The sequence below is a fragment of the Panthera tigris genome, chromosome A3 (assembly GCF_018350195.1).
Source record: "Panthera tigris isolate Pti1 chromosome A3, P.tigris_Pti1_mat1.1, whole genome shotgun sequence".
NCBI classification, from domain to species: Eukaryota; Metazoa; Chordata; class Mammalia; order Carnivora; family Felidae; genus Panthera; species Panthera tigris.
The window spans coordinates 35,029,534-35,057,307 of NC_056662.1; the positions used below are offsets into that span (position 1 = coordinate 35,029,534).

At 38.2% G+C, this 27,774-nt stretch overlaps 1 protein-coding gene across 7 annotated transcripts in view; it reads left to right on the forward strand.

The window, feature by feature from the left end:
• PLCB4 (phospholipase C beta 4) overlaps window positions 1-27,774 on the forward strand; it is a 390,400-nt gene that overhangs the window by 322,273 nt on the left and 40,353 nt on the right. For all 7 annotated transcript variants that reach the window (XM_042980905.1, XM_042980906.1, XM_042980909.1 and 4 more), the window contains 3 exons: window positions 13,606-13,708; window positions 15,028-15,192; window positions 17,727-17,931. In XM_042980905.1, coding sequence (XP_042836839.1) covers window positions 13,606-13,708; window positions 15,028-15,192; window positions 17,727-17,931 — 473 coding nt within the window. The remainder of the gene's footprint in view (window positions 1-13,605; window positions 13,709-15,027; window positions 15,193-17,726; window positions 17,932-27,774) is intronic.

A 27,774-nucleotide genomic window follows, 5' to 3' on the forward strand; every position in this document is an offset into this window, starting at 1 on the left:
CACTTGGACATTACCTGGAAATATGAATATTAGCTATATGTATTTTGTCTAGGACCCATAGAGGAATGAAGGTGATTTAGTATGTAATGAAGTCATGGGTGTCAATATGAATTTAACACACCTAGGCAGAAAGCTTTGTCCTATCTTGATCCTTTTGCATGTCTTGTAAATAGCAGTTGTCAAAAAAATCATGCTACATATATTGTCTAGTTTACTTCACTGGCATTCTTTAAAATGTGTGAACCACAGAGTGAAATAGGAAATGTTAATTCCACTGAAACACTGAAAGGTTAAATGAAAATGTGAAGTTAAATTCTGTAGAGATGAAAAAACACCCGTTTCGCCATTTTTTTTTTTCCCTCCATGCATCTGTCCCAGAGCCTCTAAATTAATCCAGCAAGGTACCACCCCATCCATAATACTCCTGGCAGGAAGTTCTTGCCCTCCCTGGTTGAATACCTCATTTTTATCACAAAAAAACAGCCAGTCAAGATAAAATTTTTCAGCAGTTGTGGGTTCGAAGTGCACACTCACACCTCTTCCTGCTTACCAGATGGCTCTCTGCCAGCGTACCTACGCCCCTGAGTGATGGTCCTATTCTCCAAATCACCTGGGACACATGTATCTGGGAAATACATTATATTTTCCTCTGCTGTGTGCTTTGAAAGAAATTAAAATTGTACACCTTGAACTAGTACGTTCTAGGTCAATGATAAAAGGAAATAAAAACTATGTAGTTCAAAAGAAAACCACTAAATACGCATTCCAGAGTTTTTTAAAGCTGTTTTGTTGCTTTAATGCAAAATGTTCATAACCAGGAGATTGTGCAGATAAATTGATGGATGGACCCCCAGTGGCAGGCTGAGGCAGTGAGGCTGCAAGGGACAGGTGCAGCCTGGTGGTTAAAGCTCAAGTCTAAAGCCCAGCTTTGAGCCCCAGCTCCTGGGCATGCTAGTTGCATTGCCCTGGCAGGTTTGTGAAACTCTGGGCCTTGATTTTCTGCTCCATAAAATGAAGACAGTAATACCTACCTCACCAGGTTTGTTGCAGTGGCTTGGTAAGGATTAATGGGAGTGTGTATGAATGTACTTTGTGAACTGCAAGTTTCTGTGCAAAGGGAGGCTTAAGAAAAGCTTAAGACCTTATGGCTGATCACAAAACTGAGGCCAGAAAAGAGCAAATAAGAGCTGTGTCCAAATCGGGCCTTTACAGAGTCCAGGGAGGCATCCACAGCCCTTGTGGTTCACACCATACCTCAGTCAGCCCTGGTGGGGCTCCCTCCTTGGAACCTTCCCTGGGGCCTAGTAACACTAAAGTTTTCCCCTTTTGCCTCAGCTGTCCCAGGGCTAGTACTTAAGGAGGGGAATTGTTTCCAGATAAAGAGGTCCCAACAGGAGTTGTATAGTTACCCTCCATTTCTTTACAGGAGTTTCTGTTTCACCGTGGTTATGATCTGTGTCTTGTTTTTATGCACCATTGTTGATTTTAAAGTGCGTTCACAAACAAGGACAGTGCTCCCATAGCCCGAATTCTGTGATGAAGTGTCTGAGATGATGTGACCAAAAGCCGAAGTCCCACCAGAGGGGCTAGAAAATTAGGATCGTTCAGCAAGACAGCCCAACTTGAAGAGGCATTGATGATAATGATCAGTCACATGTCACCACCCCCAACCTTTCCCTTTTCCCTACACTCAACCTGGAGGCAAAAATTGTCGCCCACAGGAAAAAGGGAACAAATCTTTCTCAGTTGTGTGTTTCTCTGCTCCTCCATGATGGAATCGTCATGGCTGGTAGACACAGGGCTGGCCACACAGGGTGCATTTCCACGGAGCGAGGGCATCAAAGGCACTCTGGCTTTGACTACATTTCCCCTGTAATTCTCCCACCCCCCTGCAGGGTCTTTTTAAAACCTCCTTGTTGGGTTGGCTGAGGGTTGGGTTTCTGTAAAGAGGCTTTTGGTACCTTTTTAGACTTATGGTAGCAACAGTAGCTATTTTATATAGAACATTGGCATGGAAGCAAACGTGTATAATTTCTGAATCTATCAACATTAACAAAACATTGGGAGCCTGTCTCAGGATCCCTGTCTGCTCTGTGGGCTGATGTTTTGGGAAGCCATGCCATTGGGCTCAGTAAGTGTGATTTTTAGTAGGAAAGTGAGCAGTAGTTTATAACAGACTCATTTTTAAAGGTGTAGACACGGGAGGCATTTCTATAATTCCTAATAAAACAAAATAGAGCAAATTAATTTCTCAAGCCTGCATGCTTTCACAGAAAATTGGATGATGGGGTCGGCCAGGCAGAGTCAGAGCCCTGCGAGGTGGCATCCATGCCAGCACAGTCACCACCACGGTCCTTTAACCACCTGGGAGAGATGACCGGGAGATTGTGATCTAAAACCTGAGAGACGACTCTGCCTGGTGCACCTGCCCCTGGTCTCTGCAAAATCAAAACAACTCCTGTGGCTTTTACAGTGCAAATGTTTCTTCCCATACAAACTGTATCACTCGTTCTCTGAGCAGAAGCTCCTTGAAAATAAGAAGCGGAGGAGCCAAGATGGCGGAACACTGTGGAAGTTTTTGTGTATCTCGCGTCCATGAAATACAGCCAGACCAACACTAAACCATCCTACACACCTAGAAAACTGATTGGAGGATTAACACAACAATCTGCACAACCTGAACCACAAAATTCAGAAGGAGAAAAAATTCATTTTTATTTTCAATTTTTATTGAAAATATTTTTCTTTAATTTTTATTACTATGAAACAGGGAGGGTGCTGTCGAAAAAAACCACCAGACGCCAAATAGAAGCAAGGCAAGATTTTATTCACGGCCGGGCCAAACCTGATCTCCTGATCTTAAGGAGAAAAGTGCAGAGAATGGCCCCGAACAAAGGCAGCAGTGGGCTTATATGGATTTTAGCAAGTCAGAATACATCATTATTTGGTTAACCAATTACAATTTACAGCATTTCATGGTAGCCAATTATATTGTGACACACAGATATCAGTTTTGGCGGGAACCTAACAATTTAAAGATCTTTGTCCTAAGAGGTTTTAAAATGACCAATCATAGTTAGACACCTGAGATGCTGTAGGGCAGTGAGTATGTGACTTTTTACATGTTGGTCTTGCCTAGGCCAGATCAGTAGAGGGGGTGGGGGAGCGTTTTGCATCCTAAGTTATCTATTTAGCAAGCAGGCAAGGTCACAGAAGTGAGATAGGGTGGTTAGCAATTTCCAATAACCCTAATAGGGAACTACATAAGGCTTTTATCTCAACTATTCATGAAAGATGAATTTAAGCCGAACTTACATACAATAAGCTTTCTGATATCTTATAAGTTGACCTATTAAAACTATATTTTTTACTTTTGTGTAAATTTTTTCAAATTCTATTTTATTTCCATCATTTTATTTTAGTCTACTTCAGTGTATTAACCTTTTCAAATTTTCAAACAATTTCCTTTTTTTTCTTGTTTTCTCTTTTCGTTTCTTTTCTTTTTCTTGAATGCAGAAACAGAAAAACTTCACTTTTACTTTCAGTATGTATTAAAAATATTTTTATTTAATTTTTTTACTATATTTTTTGCTTTTATGTAAATTTTTTCAAATTCTATTTTACTTCCATCATTTTATTTTAGTCTACTACAGTGTAATTCTTCAAATTTTCAAATGATTTCCTTTTTTTTATTTTTCTCTTTTTCATTTCTTTTTTCTTAAATACAGAAAGAAAAAAATCATTTATTTTTAATTTTTATTAAAAATACTTTAATTTTTTCTACTATATCCTTTAGTTTTGTGTATATTTTTTAAGTTCTATTTTACCCCCATCATCTCATTTTAGTCTACCTTAGTGTATTCATTTTTTCACATTCTCAAATGATTTCCTTCCCCCCCCCCTCACTTTTTTTTCTCTAATCTGTCAAACCACTTGCAACACCCAGACCAAAACACACCTAGGATCTAGCATCAGATATTCCATTTGCGTGTGTGTGTGTGTTTAACTTTTAATTTTAATATTTTTTTAATTTTAATTTTTTTTAATTTCAATTTTTCTACCTCATTAATTCCTTTTCTCCCTTCAAAATGACAAAATGAAGGAAATCACCCCAAAAGAAAGAGCATGAAGAAATGACAGCCAGGGATTTAACCAACACAAATACAAGCAAGATGTCTGAACCAGAATTTAGAATCACAATAATAAGAATACCAGCTGAGTTGAAAATAGATTAAAATCCCTTTCTACAGAGATAAAAGAAGTAAAAAATAGAATAAAATTAAAAATGCTATAACTGAGCTGCAATCACGGATGGATGCAGTGGCAGCAAGGATGGGTGAGGCAGAACAGAGAATCAGTGATGTAGAGGACAAACTTATAGAGAATAATGAAGCAGAAAAAAAGAGGGAGATTTAAGAGCAAAAGAGCACGATTTAAGAATTAGAGAAATCAGTGACTCATGAAAAAGGAATAACATCAGAATCATAGAGGTCCCAGAAGAGGAAGAGAGAGAAATAGGGGTAGAAGGGTTATGTGAGCAAATCATAGCGGAAAATTTTCGTAACCTGGGGGAAGGCACAGACATCAAAATCCAGGAAGCACAGAGGACCCCCCCCATTAGATTCAACAAAAAGTGACCATCAACAAGTCCTATGATAGTCAAATTCATGAAATACTCAGGTAAGGAGAGAATCATGAAAGCAGCAAGGGAAAAAAAGTCCCTAACCTACAAGGGAAGACAGACAAGGTTTGCAGCAGACCTATCCACAGAAATTTCGCAGGCCAGAAGGGAGTGGTAGGATATATTCAGTGTGCTGAATCAGAAAAATATGCAGCCAAGAATTCTTTATCCAGCAAGATAGAATTCAAAATAGAAGGAGAGATAAAAAGTTTCCCAGACAAACAAAAAGGAGTTTGTGACCACTAAACCAACCCTGCAAGAAATTTTAAGGGGGACTCTCTGAGGGGAGAAAAGATGAAAAAAAAAATATATATATATATATATATTTGTGTATATATATACATATATATATATGTATATATATATATATGTGTATATATATATATATATACATATATATATACACACATACACATATATAAATACCAAAAGCAACAAAGATTAGAAAGGACCAGAGAACACCACCAGAAACTCCAACTCTACAAGCATCATGATGGTAATAAATTCATATCTTTCAGTATTCACTCTAAACGTCAATGGATTCAATGCTCCAATCAAAAGACATAGGGTAATAGAATGGATAAGAAAACAAGACCCATCTATATGCTGTTTACAAGAGACCCACTTTAGACCTAAAGACACCTTCAGATTGAAAATAAGGGGATGGAGAACCATCTATCATGCTAATGGTCAACAAAAGAAAGCCGGAGTAGCCATACTTATATCAGACAATCTAGACTTTAAAATAAAGACTGTATCAAGAGATGCAGAAGGGCATTATATCATAATTAAGGGGTCTGTCCACCAAGAAGACCTAACAGTTGTAAACATTAATGCGCCAAATGTGGCAACACCCAAATATATAAATCAATTAATCACAAACATAAACTCATCAATAGTAATACCATAATAGTAGGAGACTTCACCCCACTCACAGCAATGGACAGATCATCTAATCAAAAAATCAAGGAAACAATGGCTTTGAATGACACACTGGACCAGATGGGCTTAACAGATGCATTCAGAACATTTCATCCTAAAGCAACAGAATATACATTCTTCTCCAGTGCACATGGAACATTCTCCAAAATAGACCATATACTGGGACACAAATCAGCCCTAGTAAGTACAAAAAGATCGAGATCATACTGTGCATATTTTCAGACCGCAATGCTATGAAACTGGAAATCAACCACAAGAAAAAATTTGGAAAGCTAACAAATACTTGGAGACTGAAGAACATCCTACTAAAGAATGAATGGGCTAACCAAGCAGTTAAAGAGGAAATTAAAAAGTATATGGAAGTCAGTGAAAATGATAACACCACAACCCAAAACCTCTGGGACGCAGCAAAGTTGGTCATAAGAGGAAAGTATATAGCAATCCAGGCCTTCCTAAAGAAGAAGAAAGATCTCAGATACACAACCTAACCTTACGCCATCAGGAGCTGGAAAAAGAAGAGCAAATAAAACCCCAAACCAGCAGAAGACAGGAAATAATAAGGATTAGAGCAGAAATTAATGCCATCGAAACCAAAAACAAAAACAAAAACAGATCAACGAAACCAGAAGGTGGTTCTTTGAAAGAATTAACAAAAATGATAAACCACTAACCAGTTTGATCAAAAAGAAAAAGCGCCTAAATAAATAAAATCAAGAATGAAAGAGGATAGATCACAACCAACACAACAGAAATAAAAACAATAATAAGAGAATATCATGAGCAATTATATGCCAATAAAATGGGTAATCTGGAAGAAATGGACAAATTCCTAGAAACATAGACACTACCAAAACTGAAATAGGAAGAAATAGGAAATTTGAAGAGACCCATAACCAGTAAGGAAATCGAATTAGTAATCAAAAATCTGCCAAAGAACAAGAGTCCAGGGCCAGATGGCTTTCCAGGGGAATTCTACCAGACATTTAAGAGTTAATACCTATTCTCTTGAAGCTGTTCCAAAAAGTAGAAACAGAAGGAAAACTTCCAAACTCTTTCTATGAAGCCAGCATTACCTTGATTCCAAAACCAGACAGACCCCACTAAAAAGGAGAACTATAGACCCAATTTTCCTGATGAACATGGATGCAGAAATCCTCAACAAGATATTAGCCAACCGGATCCAACAATGCATTAAAAAAATTACTCACCACGATCAAGCAGAGTTTATACCTGGGATGCAGGGCTGGTTCAATATCCGCAAAACAATTAACATGATTCATCACATCAATAAAAGAAAGGGCAAGAACCGTACGATCCTCTCAATAGATGCAGAGAAAGCATTTGAGAAAATACAGCATCCTCTCTTGATAAAAACCCTCAGCAAAGTAGGGATAGAAGGAGCATGCCTCGAGATCATAAAAGCCATATATGAAAAACCCAATGCTAATATCATCCTCAATGGGGAAAAACTAAGAGCTTTCCCCCTAAGGTCAGGAACACGACAGGGATGACCACTCTCACCACTGTTATTCAACATGGTATTGGAAGTCTTAGCCTCTGCAATCAGACAGCACAAAGAAATAAAAGGCATCCAAATCGGCCAGGATGAGGTCAAACTTTCAATCTTCGCAGATGAAATGATACGCTATGTGGAAAACCCAAAAGATTCCACCAAAAAACTGCTAGAATTGATTCATGAATTCAGCAAAGTTGCAGGATATAAAATCAATGCACAGAAATTGGTTGCATTCCTATACACCAACAATGAAGCTACAGAAAGAGGAATCAAGGAATCGATCCCATTTACAGTTGCACAAAAAAAACCATAAAATACCTAGGAATAAATCTAACCAAAGAGGTGAAAAATCTATATACTGAAAACTATAGAAAGCTTATGAAAGAAATTGAAGAGGACAAAAAAAATGGAAAAAGATTCCATGCTCCTGGATAGGAAGAACAAATATTGGTAAAATGTCAATACTACCCAAAACAATCTACATATTCCATGCAATCCCTATCAAAGTAACACCAACATTCTTCACAGAATTAGAACAAATAATCCTAAAATTTGTATGGAACCAGAAAAGACCCCGAATAGCCAAAGCGATCTTGAAAAAGAAAACCAAACCAGGAGGCATCACAATCCCAGACTTCAAGCTATACTACAAAGCTGTAATCATCAAGACAGTATGGTACTGGCATAAGAACAGACACTCAGATCAATGGAACAGAATAGAGAATCCAGAAATGGACCCACAAACGTATGGCCAACTAATCTTTGACAAAGCAGGAAAGAATATCCAATGGAATAAAGACAGTCTCTTCAGCAGGTGGTGCTGGGAAAACTGGACAGCAACATGCAGAAGAATGAACCTGGACCACTTTCTTACACCATCCACAAAAATAAACTCAAAATGGATGAAAGACCTAAATGTAAGACAGGAAGCCATCAAAACTGTAGAGGAGAAAGCAGGCAAAAACCTCTTTGATCTTGGCCACAGCAACTTCTTACTCAACATGTCTCCAGAGGCAAGGGAAACAAAAGCAAAAATGAACTCCTGGCACCTCATCAAAATAAAAAGCTTCTGCACAGTGAAGGAAACAATCAGCAAAACTAAAAGGCAGCCGACAGAATGGGAGAAGATATTTGTAAATGACGTATCAGATAAAGGGTTAGTATCCAAAATCTGTAAAGAACTTATCAAACTCAACACCCCCAAAAAAAAATGCAGTGAAGAAATGGGCAAAAGACATGAATAGACACTTCTCCAAAGAAGACATCCAGATGGTGAACAGACACATGAAAAAATTCTCAACATCACTCATCATCAGGGAAATACAAATCAAAACCACAATGAGATACCACCTTACACCTGTCAGAATGGCTAACATTAACAACTCAGGCAACAACAGATGTTGGCAAGGATGCAGAGAAAGAGGATCTCTTTTGCATTGGTGGTGGGAATGCAAGCTGGTGCAGCCACTCTGGAAAACAGTATGGAGGTTCCTCAAAAAACTAAAAATAGAACTACCCTACGACCGAACAATTACACTCCTAGGTATTTATCCAAGGAATACGGGTGTGTTGTTTCGAAGGGACACATGCACCCCCATGTTTATAGCAGCACTATCAACAATAGCCAAAGTATGGAAAGAGCCCAAATGTCCATCGATGGATGAATGCATAAAGAAAATATGGTATATATATGCAGTGGAGTATTACTCAGCAATCACAAAGAATGAAATCTTGCCATTTGCAACTATGTGGATGGAACAGAGAAAGATAAAAATCATATGACTTCACTCATGTGAGGACTTTAAGAAACAAAACAGATGAACATAAGGGAAGGGAAACAAAAATCATATAAAAACAGGGAGGGGGACAAAACAGAAGAGACTCATAAATATGGAGAACAAACTGAGGGTTACTGGAGGGGTTGTGGGAGGGGGGATGGGCTAAATGTGTAAAGGGCACTAAGGAATCTACTCCTGAAATCATTGTTGCACTATATGCTAACTAGTTTGGATGTAAATTTTAAACAATGAAAAAATAAAAAAAAATTAGATGATGGGTATCAAAATAGTAGGATGTTTTATGATTCAGTGATGCACACTTTTTGTGGAACTTGTGTCTTGAAATCCATGACATCTTATAGTTAAAATCAACCATTTTGCTTTCTTGTTGGTAAAGGAAATAATGGAGTGTTGAACAGTTGATGCTATCTCGGGTGTGTTCAGACAGGTTGTCCTTCCTTATGACCCCATCTTCTGATTCTTACGACTCCTGTCTAACCACCCAGCTGAAGGCCTTTCTTCTCTTCCTCTCTTGCCTTCTGAGTCCCTACAAAAGGCCACAGAAAATCCTTGGATCCCTTCAAATGTCACTGGCTTTGGCCTATCCCCTTGTCTATCACACAGACCTGGATGCTTGGAATGAATTAATTTTCTATACCAAAAAATACCAGGCGGGACCAGCTACCTAGTTTGTGGGGCCCAGGGCAAACTGAAAATGAGGGCCTCCTTGTTCACAAATTATTAAGAATTTCCAGACAGTGGCTGCAGAGCATGAAACTAAGCACAAAACCCTTCTGAGTTCAGAGCCTTGTGGAACTACCCAGGTCCCATTGATTCCCGGGGGTCCCTGGCAGTGACTGACAATCTCTGCTGCATCAGCAGGCCACCACAGACCCAGAATTAATACTCCTTCAAGACGAGCTGGCTCAGTGTCAGCCCCAAGCCAAGGCTTACCTTGTGGCCTGTCAAACTTCTACATGCTTTCTTTTATTTTAAAGTATATATACATTACACTGAAGGCTGCCTGCTTTGGAGAATTAGACTTCAGTTTCTTGCCCTTTTCCCCTGGCATTTCTTATTTTGGATCAGTTCATTTTCTGACAGATTAGTTTCCTTCTAAGCAGATATGGGAGCAGGGAACATAGAAGAATGTTTTTGGCAGCAGGAATTCATCAATACCCCAATTTTGTGTTTCTGGTGAGAAGAGTCCCTTCAGAAATGGCTGCAGGGAGTGCGGAATACTGAATCTCCAGACAGCCATTGCCCACACATCTCTCAGGAGGAAGAATCCCTCATTCCATACAACTGGAATCCAAATGCTCCCATTATCAGCTAATTCTGATACTTTGCAGAAGCCAGCGGGCTTCACTTGAAGTAGTGCATGTGATATTGTAGCTGAGTCTTCAGGTTTTTCTGTGTCATCATAGTTACCAGTGACTAACACTAGCCACAAAAAAGGCCCAAATCTAAATCTCTGTGAATATAGAAAACAGTATCTTTTTTGTGCAGTGAGAGCTTTTAAAGTAATGTTTTGGGTTGCATTCCCTTGGGGACAGGTAAAAGTTCAAAATCATCATTTATGTTTGAATGATTCTGAAGACTCTTTATATCCCTGATTTAAAAATCAGTGTTGTCCCCTGGAGGTTCTTTATTGAAGATAACATCGAAGTTGAATGTGGGGTTATTTTCTTTAACATTTATTCAAACTTAGAAGATAGCAATGAATGGCAGCTGTCTCAAAGCCAAAAAATAAAATGTGACTTGGAATTTTTCTTTAAGGAGAAATGTCACACCTCAGAATCCTTTTTGGTTGTATTTTAAAAGATAATAAATTTGACATCATCTAGAGTTAAAATTAGTAAATGTTATGCTCCTAAAGAATGGGAAAGATTTGATCCCTCTAATTATGATTCTTTTACACTTAAAAGTAAATTCATTGTTTTGGGGAAAGTGCTTTTATTGCCCTTTATCTGCAGTTTGTCTGAGTATGGAATTTTTCTATCTTCAGCTATAGGCCTTTCTAACAAAAAAAAATTTTTTTAGAGAGATGACATTGTCTGATACTAGTTCAGGGTGGTTATGGAATCTGGCTGCGGTATGAGTATGTGACTGTAACCAAAGGGCATGAGGGGCAGACATTGTGTAGTTAGGTCAATTTCAAAACATTTTCCTTACCTCAAAAAGAAAACTCATACCCTTGAGCTATCACCTCCCAATATCCCCTGCTCCCTATCCCCAGCCTTAAGCAACCATGATCGACTCTCTGTCTCTGCATTTGTCTCTACAGCACATTTTATATAAATGGATTCTTATAATACATGGTGTTTTGTGACCAGCTTCTTTCACTTAGCCTCATGCTTTCAGGGTTCATCTGTGCTGTAGCAGGTATCAGTACTTTATTTCTTTTTATTGTTGACTAATTTCCCATTGTGTGGATATACCACATATTGTATATCCATTCATCTACTGATGAACTTTTGGACTGTTTCCATCTTTTGGTTATTCTGAATGATGCTCCTATAATAGTCACAAAGTTTTTGGATAGGTATGTTTTTATTTTTCTTGGGTGTATACTAAGAGTGGAATTGCTGAGTCATATGGCAACTTTATATTTAACTGTTGGAGGAACTGCCAGACTGTCTTCCAAAAGCACTGTGTCACTTTACATTCCCACCAACAATGTAGGAGGGTTCCAGTCCTGATCAACACTTCTATGTCGTTGTCAACACTGACTGTTATCTGACTCGTTTACTATAGCCATCCTAATGTGTGTGTTTAGTGACATATCGTTTTGATTTGCATTTTTCTGATAATCAGTGATACTAAGCATCTTTTCATCTCCTTTTTGGCCATTTGTTTCTCTTATTTGGAGAAATGTGTATGCAGATCACTTGCCCATTTTTTAACTGGGTTATTCTTTACATTTTCTAGACACAAACCCCTTATCAGATAATATATGATTTGTGAATTTTTCTCCCATTCTGTGGCTTGTTGATTCACTGTCTTGATAGTGTCCTTTGAAGAGCAAAAGTTTTTATGATAAGGCTGAGTTTATTATTATTTTATTGTTGGTGGTGGTGCTTTTTGGTGTTATATCTAAGATCCATTGCCAAGTCCTAAAGATTTATCCCTATGTTTCTTCTAATGATTTTATCATTTTGGCTCTTATATTTTTGTCTTTGATCCACTTTGAATTAATTTTGGTACATGATGTTAGAAGGGCCAATTTTATTGTTTTGCATGTGGTGGTTAGAGTTGTCCCAGCAACATTTGTTTAAAAGAATATTCCTTCCCCCGTTGACTAGTGTGAGCGTCTTTGTCAATAACCAATTGACCGTAGATATATGAACTTATTTCTGGATTCCCAGTTCTGTCTCATTGATTTATATGTGCATCCTTATGCCAGTACTACACTATCTTGATTACTGTTGCTTTGTAGAAAGTTTTGAGAATTAGGAGACCTTCAAGTTTGTTTTTCTTGTTCCAGGTTCCTTGGCTATTCTGAGTCCTTAAGTTTCCATATTAATTTTAGGATCACCTGTTAATTTCTAAAGAAGTCAGTTGGGATCTGGATAGGGATCAAATCTGTATATTAGTCTGGTGAAATAGTGCCATCTTAGCCATAGTAAGTCTGGTGGTCCATGAACACAAGATGTTTTCCCATTTACTTAGGCCTTCTTTATATCTTTCAACAATATTTTGTAGTTTTCAAAGTACATGCACTTATTTTCTTAAAATGTATTCCTAAGTAATTCTTTTTTGGTGCTATTATAAATGGAATCTTCCTAACTCATTTTTGGATTGTTCATCGCTGGTGTGTAGAAATACAATTGATTTTTGTATATTGATTTTGTATCCTGCAGCCTTGCTGAACTCATTTACTAGTTCTAATCATTTTTTAGTTGATTCCTTAGGTAGATTCCTTTAGTAGATTCTGTATGCAAGATCATGTCATCTGTGAATAGAAGTTGTTTTACTTCCTTTTTTCCGTCTAGGTAACTTTTATTTCATTTTCTTGCCTAATTGCGCTGCCCAGAAATGGGGAGGTAATTACATCTTTATGTTCACCTGCCTCTAACTGAAATTGCCTGGTTCTTTTGACTGTGAACATAGACAACAATTCACAGTAATATTAATGGTACCTGTGACTCTGACACCAAATGTAAACCAAATATTTTCATATCTCATTACTGTTGGTATAGATCTCACAAAATATTTTTATGCATATCGGTACTTTGAAATTATATTTATTAACTTGGCATTATATCTCATAATTTAATGTAGTAATTAAAACACAGAGAAGTAGAATATCATGTACCCTTCATATTTTAATAACTATAGCTCATATAGTTGGTTTTTCATTGTTGTTCTTTGAGTTTTATTTTGTGCATATAAGAGTAAATATCTAAAGAGTTCCATGACAAAAAAAGTTCAAGAGAATGTAATAGTATCAGGAAGTCCTAGATGTCAAGGAGCCTGAAATCTAAAAATCATTCCTTCTTTCCTGCTTCTCTTTAGGATTATCCCTAGGACAGGAATAGTTTCTTCAGTCCTTAGAATCATCTGCCTAAAAGTCGAGCTCCTAACTTAGATATGGGGAAAAGGAAGTACTTAGTGTCCTGAAGCAAGGGTATTACAATCTTTGTAAACACAACTAATAAACTCTTTCTATGCTTTTGTCCCACCAGGTACCTTCTCAAACCAGACTTCATGAGACGGCCCGATCGAACATTTGATCCCTTCTCTGAAACTCCTGTCGACGGGGTTATTGCAGCCACTTGCTCAGTGCAGGTAAGGCCCCTGCTGTTCACAGTATTCTATAAATGTGTATGCAGATGGCCCTGGAAAAGACTTAAAATATCACAGTAAAATATTTTATGCCAAGATGTAGGATCCATGTGTTGCTCTCAGCTTTGACTCAAAATGCCCCCTTCTTAAGAGATACATTTTGGTCACTAGTAAAACTATTAGCTACTTTTAGGAAGACATCAGATCAAAAAAGTACCTAGTGGAAGATGTGAAGCAATAGGAACTGTCATTCGTTGCTGACGAGACTGCAAAGTGACGCTGCTTACCCTACAATCCAGCAGTCATGCTCTTTGGTATTTACCCAAATGAATTGAAAACTTACATCTACACCAAAACCCATGCAGAGATGTTTTTAGTGCTTTGTTCATAATTGCCAAAAACTGGAGGCAACCAAGACATCCTTCAGTAGGTAAATGGATACGTAAGCTGTGGTACAGCCAGATGATGGGATATTATTCAATGCTAACAAGAAATGAGCCGGCAAGTCATGAAAATAAATAGAGGAAACTTAAATGCTTATTACTAAGTGAAAGAAACAAATGGAAAGACTATATACTGTATGATTCCAACTACGTGACATTCTGAAAAAGTCAAAACCATCAGTTTCTCATATGTGCACATAAGTCCAAACTGATCTTATTATACACTTTAAATATGTACAGTTTATTGTGTGCTAGTTTTACCTTAAAAAAAACTTTCAAAATTATCAGGTACTCAATATTATGGAAATGATAAGTGGCTGTAGTCCTTTGGAAAGTAAATGAAAAATAGTCTCTCCATGGCGTTACAATAGATGGAATTTAATGCTGGTCTTTATAAATCTGTAACACTGACCATTGTCAATATTGGTAAAGGATAAGGGGCAAATTTTAGCATTCCTTTTTTCTTCAGTGTGTCTCTTTCCCAGACTTATAAAAGAATTCAGTAAGGTATGAAATGGCAGAATTTCAGAGCTATGATGGGATCCTAGGACATATTTGAACACTTAACTTCATTTCATACATGTGGGCACTTAGGTGGAATTAAGCTGCTGTAGACATTTTTTTTTTTTTTTGTATTATATGGTTCATTATTTTTTTCTTCTTTCTTTCTATAGATGGTTCTCAAAGTCAGAACCTCTGTCTTGAGTTTTTTTGAATATACTACTTGCTCAATAGTGTTTTAATTTAGTAAGCAATGAACATATTATTTTCATAGATAACTAAAATTTCTAAAGATGGACAGAAAATTTCTTCTAGATTATTCTTTGCTCTTGATAATTACACAGACTTCTCTCTTATCCTATTTCTGTGTTGCTGCAGGTCATATCAGGTCAGTTTTTATCAGATAAGAAAATTGGTACATATGTAGAAGTGGATATGTATGGTTTACCCACTGACACCATACGTAAGGAATTCCGAACTCGCATGGTGATGAACAATGGACTCAATCCAGTTTACAATGAAGAATCATTTGTGTTTCGGAAGGTAGGGCATTTCCAATGTGTCAGACTCGCTCTGCTAAGTTAGAGGCCACAGTTTAGTGTATAGACACTATATGACATAGGGGCAGTTAGGCAACCCAAAATGTCTCCTTTTTCTCTTCTTTCAGTGGATGAGTTCTAAAGATGACATGTGATTGTTGTTATGTTTGTCCTTGTCCTTTCGGCTCCCCTTTCCTCCTCCAAGGAGCCCACCTTCTGTGTGGCAATGCTCACGGTCCAGGTTCGCAATCTCTTTAGAATGTGTCCTCACAGATGGACATCATCCTACACTGGAGAGTTCTGTTCTGCCAAGGCAGCAGCTGGTAACTTGCAGTGCTCCTTTAGCCAAGAGGACAGGTAGGATGGTGCACCCAAAAGGCCAATAACTGTCCTTAACTAGGCCAGTTGGTATTGTCCTATGCTTCCAGAAAGCATGTCACCTGTTGCCACCCCCACAGTCTGTTTTGGGTTTGGGGGAGGTTTCCTAATTCTATATCTTGATCCTAAGACCAATCACAGCCATTCTCTATAATGATTCAGTTTTTAATCTTGTAATAATTTTCCCTTTGTTTCTCTTTTGTCAGTGTAAGATGTATTGAAAACCCCATGCATTGGTTGTGTTGTCTCCAAGAATATCTGGTTTTCTTTCTCACTTGCTTTATTATCCTATCCAAAATAGTTTCTCACTGGAAACTAATTTGACAATAAATTTCATATATTTAAAAAAAAAAAAAAAACTTAACAGAAACCCATGGGGGAGGGGAAGGAAATAAAAAAAGAGGTTGAAGTGGGAGAGAGAGCCAAAGCATAAGAGACTCTTAAAAACTGAGAACAAACTGAGGGTTGACTGGGGGGTGGGAGGGAGGGGGAGGATGGGTGATGGGCGCTGAAGAGGGCATCTTTTGGATGAGCACTGGGTGTTGTATGGAAACTAATTTGACAATAAATTTCATATATTTAAAAAAAATAGTTTCTCACTTCTTCTTTAGGCAGAGATTTTCCAGGTGTTTCTGCTCCATTTGCATGTCCCACAACACAGATAACTGGCTTCTTATCTTAACAAAAGTGAGGATTAGCAGCTTCAGAATAGGCTAACTGGTTTACAGAAACCAGGTTACAGAAGATCAGTAGTTCAATGAAACAAGCCATTGTGAGATCCACGCCCTCCACCATTATCCGTGCAACCCCCACTATGACCTTCTCTTCTATAGTCAAACTGTACTGTAAATTGCATACACACCTCTCATGGGCCTTTTTTTCCCCCTGGTTTTTTATACTTTGTTGTAGCTGGATCTGTTGTCAGTGTAGCCAGTGTGCTTTGGCAGAATGAATAATCCCTACACACATTTCTAGAGGTTCAGAAATTTGACTTCAGGCATTCTTTATTTTTGATGAGTAAGGAAATATCAAACTTGGTTTTTACATATAGCATTACTGGCCCCAGAAACGAGATGCCAGGTCTGTATCCTTCTCTGTTCTTTAGAAGTTAAAGAAGGCAACCAGTCCATTGTCTAGCTTCAGGCACAATGCTTAAACTAGCCAAGATGTCTTGGTTGTTCTTAACCAATGAAAAGTCATTCCTGATTAAAAACATTTGATTTCCTTTTGTCATGTTGCTATTTTATATGTGAATTAGGATTCTGCTATCTGAGCTTAGATTTTATGTCCATTTATTCATTTTGGAGATGGTTGAGAGTAAATGTCTTGGATCATTAATGTTTTTCGCTGCCACATATCACTGTATTTAGTATCCCAAAATCTATTAAAAACTGAGAAGTGCAAGAGAAAGGGAAAATCCAAATTTCTACATACATTGTCCTTTATATGCAAAGCGTTTCTTCAGAGATACTTTCCATAATCTTAAAAACAGAGCTGGATGTCAGAAGCAGCCCAGGTAGGAGACAAACCACAGGATTCAAAGTCAAGAGCCCCAATTCCGGGCCCAGATGTTACAGTCTCTGACATTAAGGAAAGTCACTTGATCTCTCAGGGTCTCCCTTTAAAAACAAAACAAAACAAAACAAACTTTATTTATTTTGAAAGAAAAAGCACAAGTGGGAAAGGGGCAGAGAGAGAGGGCGGGAGAGAATCCCAAGCAGGCCCCATTCTGTCAGTGCAGAGCCCAGTGCACAGCTCCGTCTCATGAATGGTGAGATCATGACCTGAGCTGAAATCAAGAGTCTGATGCTTAACCGACTGAGCCACCCAGGCGCCCCTCTCAAGGTCTCCTTTTTCTTGTCCACTACATGCATGGAGATTGGGAAAGATGACAAGGGTTGGACTCACAATTTTTCACAACCATTTCATCTAAAAATTTCAATGAGATGATTTCCAGGAAACCTGTTCAATTGCTTTCTCAATGGCTTGGACACTACAGTTTGTACAGTGTACTTCAGGAATGCAAATTGATCACGGGCATGGTTTCACCATAAAGGCACATTTAAGAGCAGTGTGGATATGGTCCAGATTCCTAGAGTCAGGGCTCTTGGGAGCTGCTTTCCAAAAAAATCCATGAAAGGTATCATTCTTTGTTTGCAGGTGATCCTCCCTGACCTGGCAGTCTTGAGAATAGCTGTGTATGACGACAACAATAGGCTGATAGGCCAGAGGATTCTTCCGCTGGATGGCCTCCAAGCAGGTTATCGACACATTTCTCTTCGAAATGAGGGAAATAAACCATTATCACTGCCAACAATTTTCTGCAATATTGTTCTTAAAACATATGTGCCTGATGGATTTGGAGGTAAGTTAAGAAGTCCAGATTTTAGGATCAGAAAAAATTTCACCGGTGGTTAAAAATATATATACCTGTTCCTACCAGTGCAGCCAACCCTTATAGCCACAAAGAAATCAAGGATAGATAATAACTTCAGGTTTCCTAGTAATAAATTAAAGGGCAAGGCTGGATTATCTTTAAGGTTCTTTCTTATTTTAAAATACTGCAGTTTTATATGGTTTATCTATTTTTACGAATATGTTTGTGAGGGATTTTCTTACATCATCATTCAAAGGGAGAAAAAGACATAAGTCATATGGAACCATAGATCTCAATTGGTATCACTAAAAAATTTAAATTGAACTCAAATATCCACATGATTGGATTTTCTTCCACATTCATCAGAGTGTTCAGTTCCACAAAAATTCCCAGTCATCCATCCACAGAAGACTTGTGGTTTTACTAAGGTAAATCAATGGGAGAAATCCTGGACCAAACCTAGGATTTTGCTTACACCCAAACATATTAGCTTGTTATTACCCTAAATTAAGCCAAGAACATTAAAAGATAACAAAGATCTTCTCTACTCCCAGTGCATTGAATTCTAAGGGAATGGTACAGCAGAGTGATTGTATCAGATTAACCAAGGGTGCAAATTCTCACTCTCTACTCCTGGCTGGGTGACCTTGGGACAATGACATAACCTTTCAAACATTCATTTCCTGGCCTGTAAAGATAACTTCTCCTGCCTCCCTCTTAGCATTCTTGTGAAGTGCTTATCATTACGGTATATCCTATAGCAAGGCTCAAAAATGTGTGCACACACGTATGTGTGGCTAACAATACAATAAAATCAATAATTTCTATAGTAAGCTGGAACACATCCCAGCTTTGGGGATTGGGAGTTATTTTGTGGGTTGTTTTTGTTTGTTTTTGTTTTGTTTTTTAATAATGCTTGAGTCTCTGGTGGGAATATTTTCTCTAATCCTCAGCTTTAACAACCCAATTGCAGATTCAAGAAGTGATGTGAGCCATGAGGATTTTTTCAGTCACAAAATAAAGACTCCTTCTTCCTCCTCCTTTGTTTTTTATTTAAAAAGGAAGCCTGTATCAGAAGCCAGAACATACTGTAGCTGATTTAAGAGCACAGAAAAGAGGGGTGTTGTGGGGCTAGTAAATGGATGAGAAAAGAGACGGGGGACCTAAAGAGTATCTTTAGGAAGCTGTGATGTCCATAAGCATCAGCAGATGAGTTACATCATGTTCCAAATACTTGAGCTTAGACAGCAGGTGGTGTATACCACCTAATACATTTTAGAAATGGTTGTATAAACAAATATGGTGGAATACTTAAGGATTTTCCTTCTGCATGGCTTATTTTTCAAATGGAACTCTCTAATTCATTCCAGGGAAAGGGGAAATTGGACTAGAAAAGGGAAAGCATGATTTGTTGAGTTCCTACTTTGTGTCAAGAACTCTCTATAGAGTCCAGAAGTTGTTGAGAAGGGATGTGGACACATGTAGTTCTGTGCTAAAGAAACATCTGTATTTATAGTGCAGCTCATTACCATTGTCAATATTTGTGTACGTACTGATTCAGAATAATCCCTTTAAAAAATAGTCTCACATATTTTTTTTTCCCAACACATCATTATAGTCATTTCCTTTTTATCAGAAGCATTTGAAATTTCTTTATTGTGTTATCATGTGTGGGATTCCACAGTTGATGTCTGAATCTCAGATTTGACATTCAAAGACTTTATTCAGAATTCTCTGGTCATTTCTCTTATAGGTTAAGAAACTGAGGGCAGACACCCTGAGGACTTACTTAAGGGACTTACCTGAGGATAACAACATAAGAATATGAGAACCATCTTTTTCTAAATTTTTTTATTTTCTTTATGGCCTCTTGACTTAAACAGTGTGTTTTTATTTCATCTGCTTAACTAAGCTCCCACATTCAGATATGAACATTTATGTGCTGAGCCACGACAATAGGAAATCTGTAGACTCCCTTTTCTCTAGAACATTGAAATTCTATGTTGATTCCATAGGAAAAGGTTCAAAATGAAACCGTATCCTTGCACACTAGCATTTTCTAGGGGAAAAAAAACTTTTTTATGGCTAAAGAAAGATAATATGGATTTATTCATTCCACAAATATGTTTAATAGGTCTTATTCTGTAAAAGGCAAAGTAGGTAAAATATGTATCAGAAAAGAGATTCTGACAGCGCAAAGAATGAAGGAAGGGTCATCCACTAAATCCACTGCTTAGAGACAGCTCTGTTGCCATATTGGTCCCTTCACTTTCAATCTCATGTCTTCTGTTTTAATTAAATAGATCTTACTGTATATACTCATTTGGACCCATTACTTCAGAGAGTTCATTTGTTTTCACTTAATAGACCATATTTTTCCATGTCATGAAATCTGTATTATCCATAATTTAGTTATTGATAAACATTGAAGCCATTTCCGTTTTTTCTTATGAATAATAATGTGTAAAGCTCTGGAAATATTCATGATTGTTTCCTGAAGATAAGTTCTTTGAAGTGGAAGGAGTCGTATGTGTATTTAAAACTTCAGATACAGATTGCCGGATAACCCATCAGCAGGGTGTGAGCTGGAACTTTTGTTTTTTGTTTTTGTTTTTGTTTTTTTATTGTTTATTTATTTTTGAGAGAAAAAGCAAGTGAATGGTGGGAGGGGCAGAGAGATGGCGGGGAGACCAAGAATCCTAAGCAGGCTCTACACTGTCATTGCAGAGCCCAGTGTGGGGCTAGAACTCACAAACCGTGAGATCATTACCTGAGCCAAAGTCAAGAGTCGGATGCTTAACTGACTGAGCCACCCAGGCACCCCAGAGCTGGAACTTTTGTTAACATTTACTAGTTTCATCAGTAAAAACAATTTCTTAGTGTATTCACTTAAAATGTTTTTCTCAAAGGAAAAGATGTAGTCAACAATTATTAATTCATACCTACTATATGGGTAAGAGATATAAAGTTGGAAAAGTCACGTACACTTATCCTCAATTTTCCAGCCTTGTACACATATACATGTGCACATATATAAATAAGTATAATCCGTTATATTTATCCGTTATGGACCTTGAAAGATTGGACTAATCCGTTTGGACCTTGAAAGATTAATCACAGCAGGAAGGTAAACTAACTTTCCAGACAGAGAAGCAGCCCAAGCCAAGGCCTTCATAAGTAAAGTGCTGGACTTATTTATGCATTCTGAGGAAGCTGAAATACAGGGTACATGGTGCTAAAACCAAAGTTCTGTTCCATGTTTGAGGATGTGTCCTCAAAAGCCAGTGTTACTTGGCAAGAGGAGTGTGCTCTTCTTGTTGAATAATTTTGACCCCTTAAGGAGAATATGCACATTTTCAGGACACTAAGTAATTTGATAAATTATATTTTCTCAGCTTTTAGGTGAGGTCAGTTTGTCCAAAACCACTCTACTAGTTTAGATTAGAAAAGTAAGACTTTATTTATGCCTGACCAAGCTAATGCAATCCCAACTTTTATAATTCACCAAATATTTAGACTAGGAATTATGTATTTCTTTAATCAGATAGCTAAAAACAGACAAATTTTTATGCTATAATTTCATGCAGCATTATTTGTATAAAAAAGATCAAAAACAGCTATATCCATCAGTAGAGACTGGTTAAATGTGGATGGCCATTCTCTAGAAAACCATACATCTATTGAAAATAATGACTTAGATCTCAGTGTTCAGGATAGAAAGATGACAGTGATTTAGTACCAAGAGAAAAAGTAAATTGCAAAATGATCCCATTATTATTTGCTAAGAACCTTTACCATCTTTATACATATGCTTAAAGTGCACAGAAAAAATTCTGAAAGGATATACACCCAACTTTAAGAGTAGTGATCTCTTTGAGAGTGGGGGTAAGAGATGAGTGGCGCCGGCCCACTCCATTGGGTAACGTCCAGGAACATCACAGAGAACACACTATCCAGTATGGTGGGACTTCACTTATCACTTCTGGGTCATTTAAGTGAGCATATGTAACCTCTGTAAATTTTTAAAAATTGTATTTTGCCCTATTTTTCTATAAAAGCAAGGTAATATGAAAATGGCACAAGGAGAGTTTAAAATATGTACATATTTATTTTGAATTGAGAAAAAAGAAATAAAACCAAAGCAACCTATTATCCTGCTACCTAAATAGTTCTTGATAACATTTTTAAATAAAAGACATGAATTTCTTCAAAAAGTATAAGAATATAAAACACAAAGCATATCTGTGTATATGTTAATATGTATATATATAAATGTAAGGTTTGTGTGTATATATGTATGTATGTATCACAAACATACATTTCCCTTTTAACTTAACCCAAAAAGATAATCCAATATACCATGTTCTGTGCTTTACTTTCTTTACGTAATATATCATGGAGCATATTCCTGCCAATGCATATAAGGCTTTTGAGTTATTTTTTAAAGGTTATATAATATTCCATTATATGTATATAGCACTATCTCTCTCTCTCTCTCTCTCTCTCTCTCTCTCTCTCTCTCTCTCTCTCTTTTTTTTAAAGGAGGCTTCATGCCAAACATGGGGCTTGAACTCATGACCCTGAGATTGAGAGTCCCATCCTGTACTCACTATGGCCAATTCTGGGTTCTAAGAAAAATTTTATTTTTCAGTAATGGTAGTAAAATTGGCATCTCATCATTTTTCAATTTGCTAATTTAAAATTATGAATCAGACTAAGTGTATCTCGTGTGTTTCTTGCTCACTTGTATTCCTTTTCCCTTAAAATACCTCTCTAGTACCCTTCGTGGGCTTGTTTAAATTGGGTTTCTCTTTTTTTGAAGTAATTTTTCAAAGTAAATTTTAATTACAAGTTCTTTCATAATTTCCAAAGCGGTCTCAAATACATCTCAATGTCTAGATAAACTTCTATGAAGGTAATGGTTGGGGATTTAAACACTGTCTGTCGTTCTTGGCCTGCTGTTTCATGGAGGCTGCTTAGCAGGTACGTGAGGATGCTGGCTGGAGCCCCCACGGCTCATTGGCTGTGTGACCCGGAATGAGCTCTGCAGAACATTTTACCCTGTAGTGTTCTCATTGAGGCTCGGGGATAACAGCAGTCCCCAGCTCATAGGTGAAGATCTAGTGAGTTCTTGGTACAGTGCCCAACCATAGCAACCCTTCCATTAATTTCTTTTCATTTCTGTTTATTTTTAACAAGCTAAAGAAAAATCCACCGGTTACATTTTCTTCTCCCTAACTTTACCCTTTACTTTGCTGCAGTAGACTATTTTGTCATAAGCAGTTCACCATCATAAGAAAAATCTTTTAATTCCATGCCTACTACAAAATTTTAGAATTCTAACGCATTAGTAATGTGACCATGATTTTCTTTAAGCACCAGCAACTCCATGTTCTATATAGTTTTTAAATGTATTTTAAGTTTCAGTAATGTTGGGTGGGTGGCATCATTTTATAGAAACAAGAAAAATGTTCCTTAAAAGGCTTTTCTAAGTTAAGAGATTCCTTAGGGGAGGGCTTGGGCATTGACAGGAGCTTCTGGTCACTTACTTATTGGAGTTCTGTGCTGTGAGGTCACCAGGGGATGAAGAATCCCTCCTTACAGAGACAATTTGGTACTTCTGCAATTGCCCATAATTACTTCTGCCTTCATGCATATGGTGATCTTTAGACACCTTGAACTCTGGGCTGCCCCAGTTCCCTCCCAAAATGATTTGAGTCTTGACCCAGTATTTCCCCCTGACCCTTTTCCTCTCCTGTCAGTTTCCGGTTTTCTTTCCTTGCCCTGTCAGATGACAGAGGCAGGGAATTTAGTGCAACTGCTTCTCCTCCTTGCTTTAGCAAGAACTCCCATGACACACAGGAAAAATACAGAGCAAATATGGCTGCTCCAACTTCGGAGCTCTCTCCACAGATGGTTCTGTTCCTAAGCTGCATGGATATAAAATGTCCCTGGACTGAAGAAGAGAGATGACATCTCTTAACTATCAGAAACTGAAATTTGATGTGAAAACAGGCAGTAACATTTAAGACAGGGATGACTAGGAATGAATCAAAAAGGCTCCATTTAATTTCTTTAGTATTATTTGTCTACTAAACATAGAGTAAAATAGCCCTCTTGTTTACTCCCACACTCATACACAATAGGAAAGTGCTAGGCTGGGTGCTAAGGTCAGTTTTCCTTTGTCAAATCCAGTGAGCCTTGGAGACGTGGGGTTGTCTTTGCTGCCTTATCTGTAAGTGCAAATGCCATGGACCTCAGCGCTTAGCCATTGCAGCGGCCTTATCACTGCGAGCCACTGCTGTTTGTGATGGGAAGCAGTTCCAAAGCAGATGGCAATTAAATGAGCATTAGTATTTCTCTCACCCACTGTTGTTTTTGATCATTTGTATATCTTATTACTGAGTGGTAAGGGGAACAAATAAGAGAGTTGATGCCATGCTTCCAGAATATATGGCACATCAGCATTATATTTAAATGTCACTCTGAGATGTGTTGCGTGAGCTGCTCACCGCCAGTTCCTTGAGCAGTGCTTATCACTGCTCCTAGAGCTGTAGGTTTTGTCTTCTGCACCTAGGCCCTTTTGTGCAAGGAAAGATGAAGTAGCCCTTTTGTTAATTTGCCTGTTCCTCCTTTCTGCCTGCCCTGTGATTAAAGAGCCATCATGGGGCCTGGGGGTGGGTGTTTCTTGCTGTCTCTGCCCAGCATCTTACAGGGTTGTTTTCCAAACCTTCTGCAAAGATAGTGGGCCGCTTCTTACATCACATGGTTCAAAAGGAGGAAAGTTGTTAATCAAGATGCCATTGCTGGGCCATGATCTCAGGATTTTCTGATAGAGTGAAAGGTCGCTCCATTTCCTCCTCTCCCTTGTGGATGCTAAAACACTTTTTTTCTATCAAACATTTGTTGGAAAATTGATTCGCGTTGCAGTGGTATCCATTATCATGGCTTCCTCTGAACTACAGAATATGTTGGTAAGAACACCAAGAAGAAAAGCTCCAGAGAAGGGGGCAGGATGGATTATGGAGAACTGGCTCAGGAGTTGCCAGGTGAGGTGAATTTAAACAGGCTCCTTATTACATCATTCCTAGAAATGTACTGTGGAGCCCAAGAAGAGGAGGACGCATAGGCATCTCCCAGTGTTACTTAACCACAAAGTCTTCCCCCACCCCCACCTACACCTAACATATCTCTATGCATTCTAGAAATGGAATTTGGTGAATGATTAATCATTTGCTAGAAGGTAAGAAACCTCATCTAAAATCATAGTTATGGGATTTGTTGATCTTTTTTAGCATTGCTTTGCAGAGATCCGGGGAATGTATATTTTTTCTGCTGCCTTTACCTCTTGATAAGATAGAAACCGTTGAGGGGATCACAGGAGAGGATCTGAGCCAAGAGGGGGCCATCTAGGTGCCATGGTTGGTGTTCATCACCAAGGCACTCAAATTAAATGCCTTGAGAAACAACGGTTAAACAAGCAAACAGACAAAGATGGACCTCCCTTATAAAGACTGCAAGTATCTGGAAGTCTGTGCTGAGGAATTGCTACCTTCTTTTCAGTTCTTGGGGATGCTTAAATTGATGTTTTCAACTCTGGAAGTGAGGAAGGGTGGGTGGGAGGGAAGGAGGAGTGAAAAAACGAATATACATGGAAAGTCTTCACCACGAGCAACCAGACTTTTGGAAATGGCACTCAACCTAGAAATAGTGGGTTTTTTTCCTTAAGTATAAATAAGTAAAACTTCTGTTAAGTTCGGAAGAAAGAAGCGAATGAGAAAAGGCAGACTGGTTCTTTATTATTTTATTTGTTTTAAGTTTGTTTATTGATTTTGAGAGAGAAAGAGCATGAGCAGGGTAGGGGCAAAGAGAGTGGGGAGAGAGAGAATCCCAAGCAGGCCCTACTCTGCCAGTGCTGAGCCCGACACAGGGCTCGAACCCATGAACCACAAGATCATGACCTGAGCTGAAATCAAGAGTTGGACGCTTAACCAACTGAGCCACCCAGGTGCCCCAGACTGGTTCCTTTTTGAAAAGAAAGGTTCCAGAGCCTGTGCCTTGACTTCCAGGCATCTGGGAAATTTCAGCTTGCCCTTGTGCGTTCTGTAGGGTCAGGCTCTTGCATGTGCAGGTCTGTACCCTGTTAGAAGGTCAGTGTGCCCTGTCCCTGGACACGCCTAGCACACAGGTCAATGTTGATCAGCATTTCAACTTCATTCTTGCCAGAGGGGATTGTCCTGTGGAATAGAGAACTACGTAACCAGCCACAGTGCTCCCCCAGTACAAGGGGAGGATGCCCATGAAATGCCACATTGGCACCAAAGAGAGATAACAGGTCTACTTGAATATGCAAATCTTTGGCCAAGAATATACTCTCCTGAGCTGAAGGAAGGAAAAATAACATTTTCCAATAGAGTTATACAAGCATATTAGAGGTATGAGATATTTGAGGGACAGCTTCTCATTCTCTGGTTATAAATTATTTTAAATGTTAATAAAAAGTGGTTTCCCTTTTTGATATGCAGCATATTTATATATAAATGTATATATAATATGTGCATGTATAATGTGTGTGTAAATCATTCTTTAAATGTCAGGTATATATATGGCTTTAGTCAGAGGAGAAACTAAGTTACAAAAGGAAAATTACCTTAAAGAGGCCTCGTCAGGTCTTGACTCTCTAATCCTAAGCCCTTTTGCTGAAAAATTTTGGTGGAACTATCCCACTGGCTGCCCTCTGCGTGGATGTATTACTCTAGCTGCAGAATGAGCACCTGCCACCATGTGGCAAAATCCCGTGTCCTAGAAGTATCTGATTTATTCAAAATTGCGAAGAATGAAGTGCTTGTCTCAAGTAACCTGGTAACCTAAGCCTTGTTCCAGGTATTTTATCTTTTTGACATCATCTTTTTGTCCCATGTGATTCAGTTTGAACAAGCCTTATTTCTACTTTGTGTATTTTTGTTGCCATTTGATCAAGAACACTATTGAGTTGTATATTATAAAAATTTTAAAGGCATATGTAACTGAAAAAGGCATCTCGTTTAAACTCAAATAATAAGGCACAATTTCAGAATCCGGGAACATAACTCCCCAGTGGCTTCTAGAATTGTTAAGATTGGTAATTGAAGATAGGTTTAAGTAATGATATTTATCCAACTAATGGATAAATCTGCAGCATCTTATTTTGATGTATAATTTAGGCTATATCTACATAATCCTACAGCAGATGGCTGATCAGAAATCTCAGCCAGTTTGTCCTTGTAATACAAAGCAATATATAGCCTAGTTTACTGTATTGTGTCATGACTGTATGTTATAAAATATAGCACCTGTATTCAAGATCAGAATTGTACACAATCGACCCTCAAGGCTGGGATCATGACATAGCTGCAAGAAACAGGAAGAACACTCTGGGATTCAAAATATCCTTTCATCAAACCATGACAGGACGTTGGGGCGGTCTCCAGGGGCTGATGGATGGATGCTCCCTGTTAACAATGATAAAGCCTGTTTTATTTGAAAGATACACCCAAGAACAGAAGATTCATTCACTGCCATAACTTCAAGCTGAAGACGATTCACATATGTTGTCTACCTTGGATTCGGCTCCCTCTGCCTTTTGTAATTCCTGCATGGAAATTCCCAACTGACCAATGTTGACCCATAGGTAGGGACATCTCTATACCCCTCACGCAGCAGGAAGAAGTTACTGAAGCTGAGACCTGTGCCCAAATGCCAAAGATTTGCCACTGTCGATCTGTCAGGGGGAAGTATAGAGTCCACTTTTAGGCAACAGGCTTGAGCAATGAAAACTTGAGCAAGGCAGAA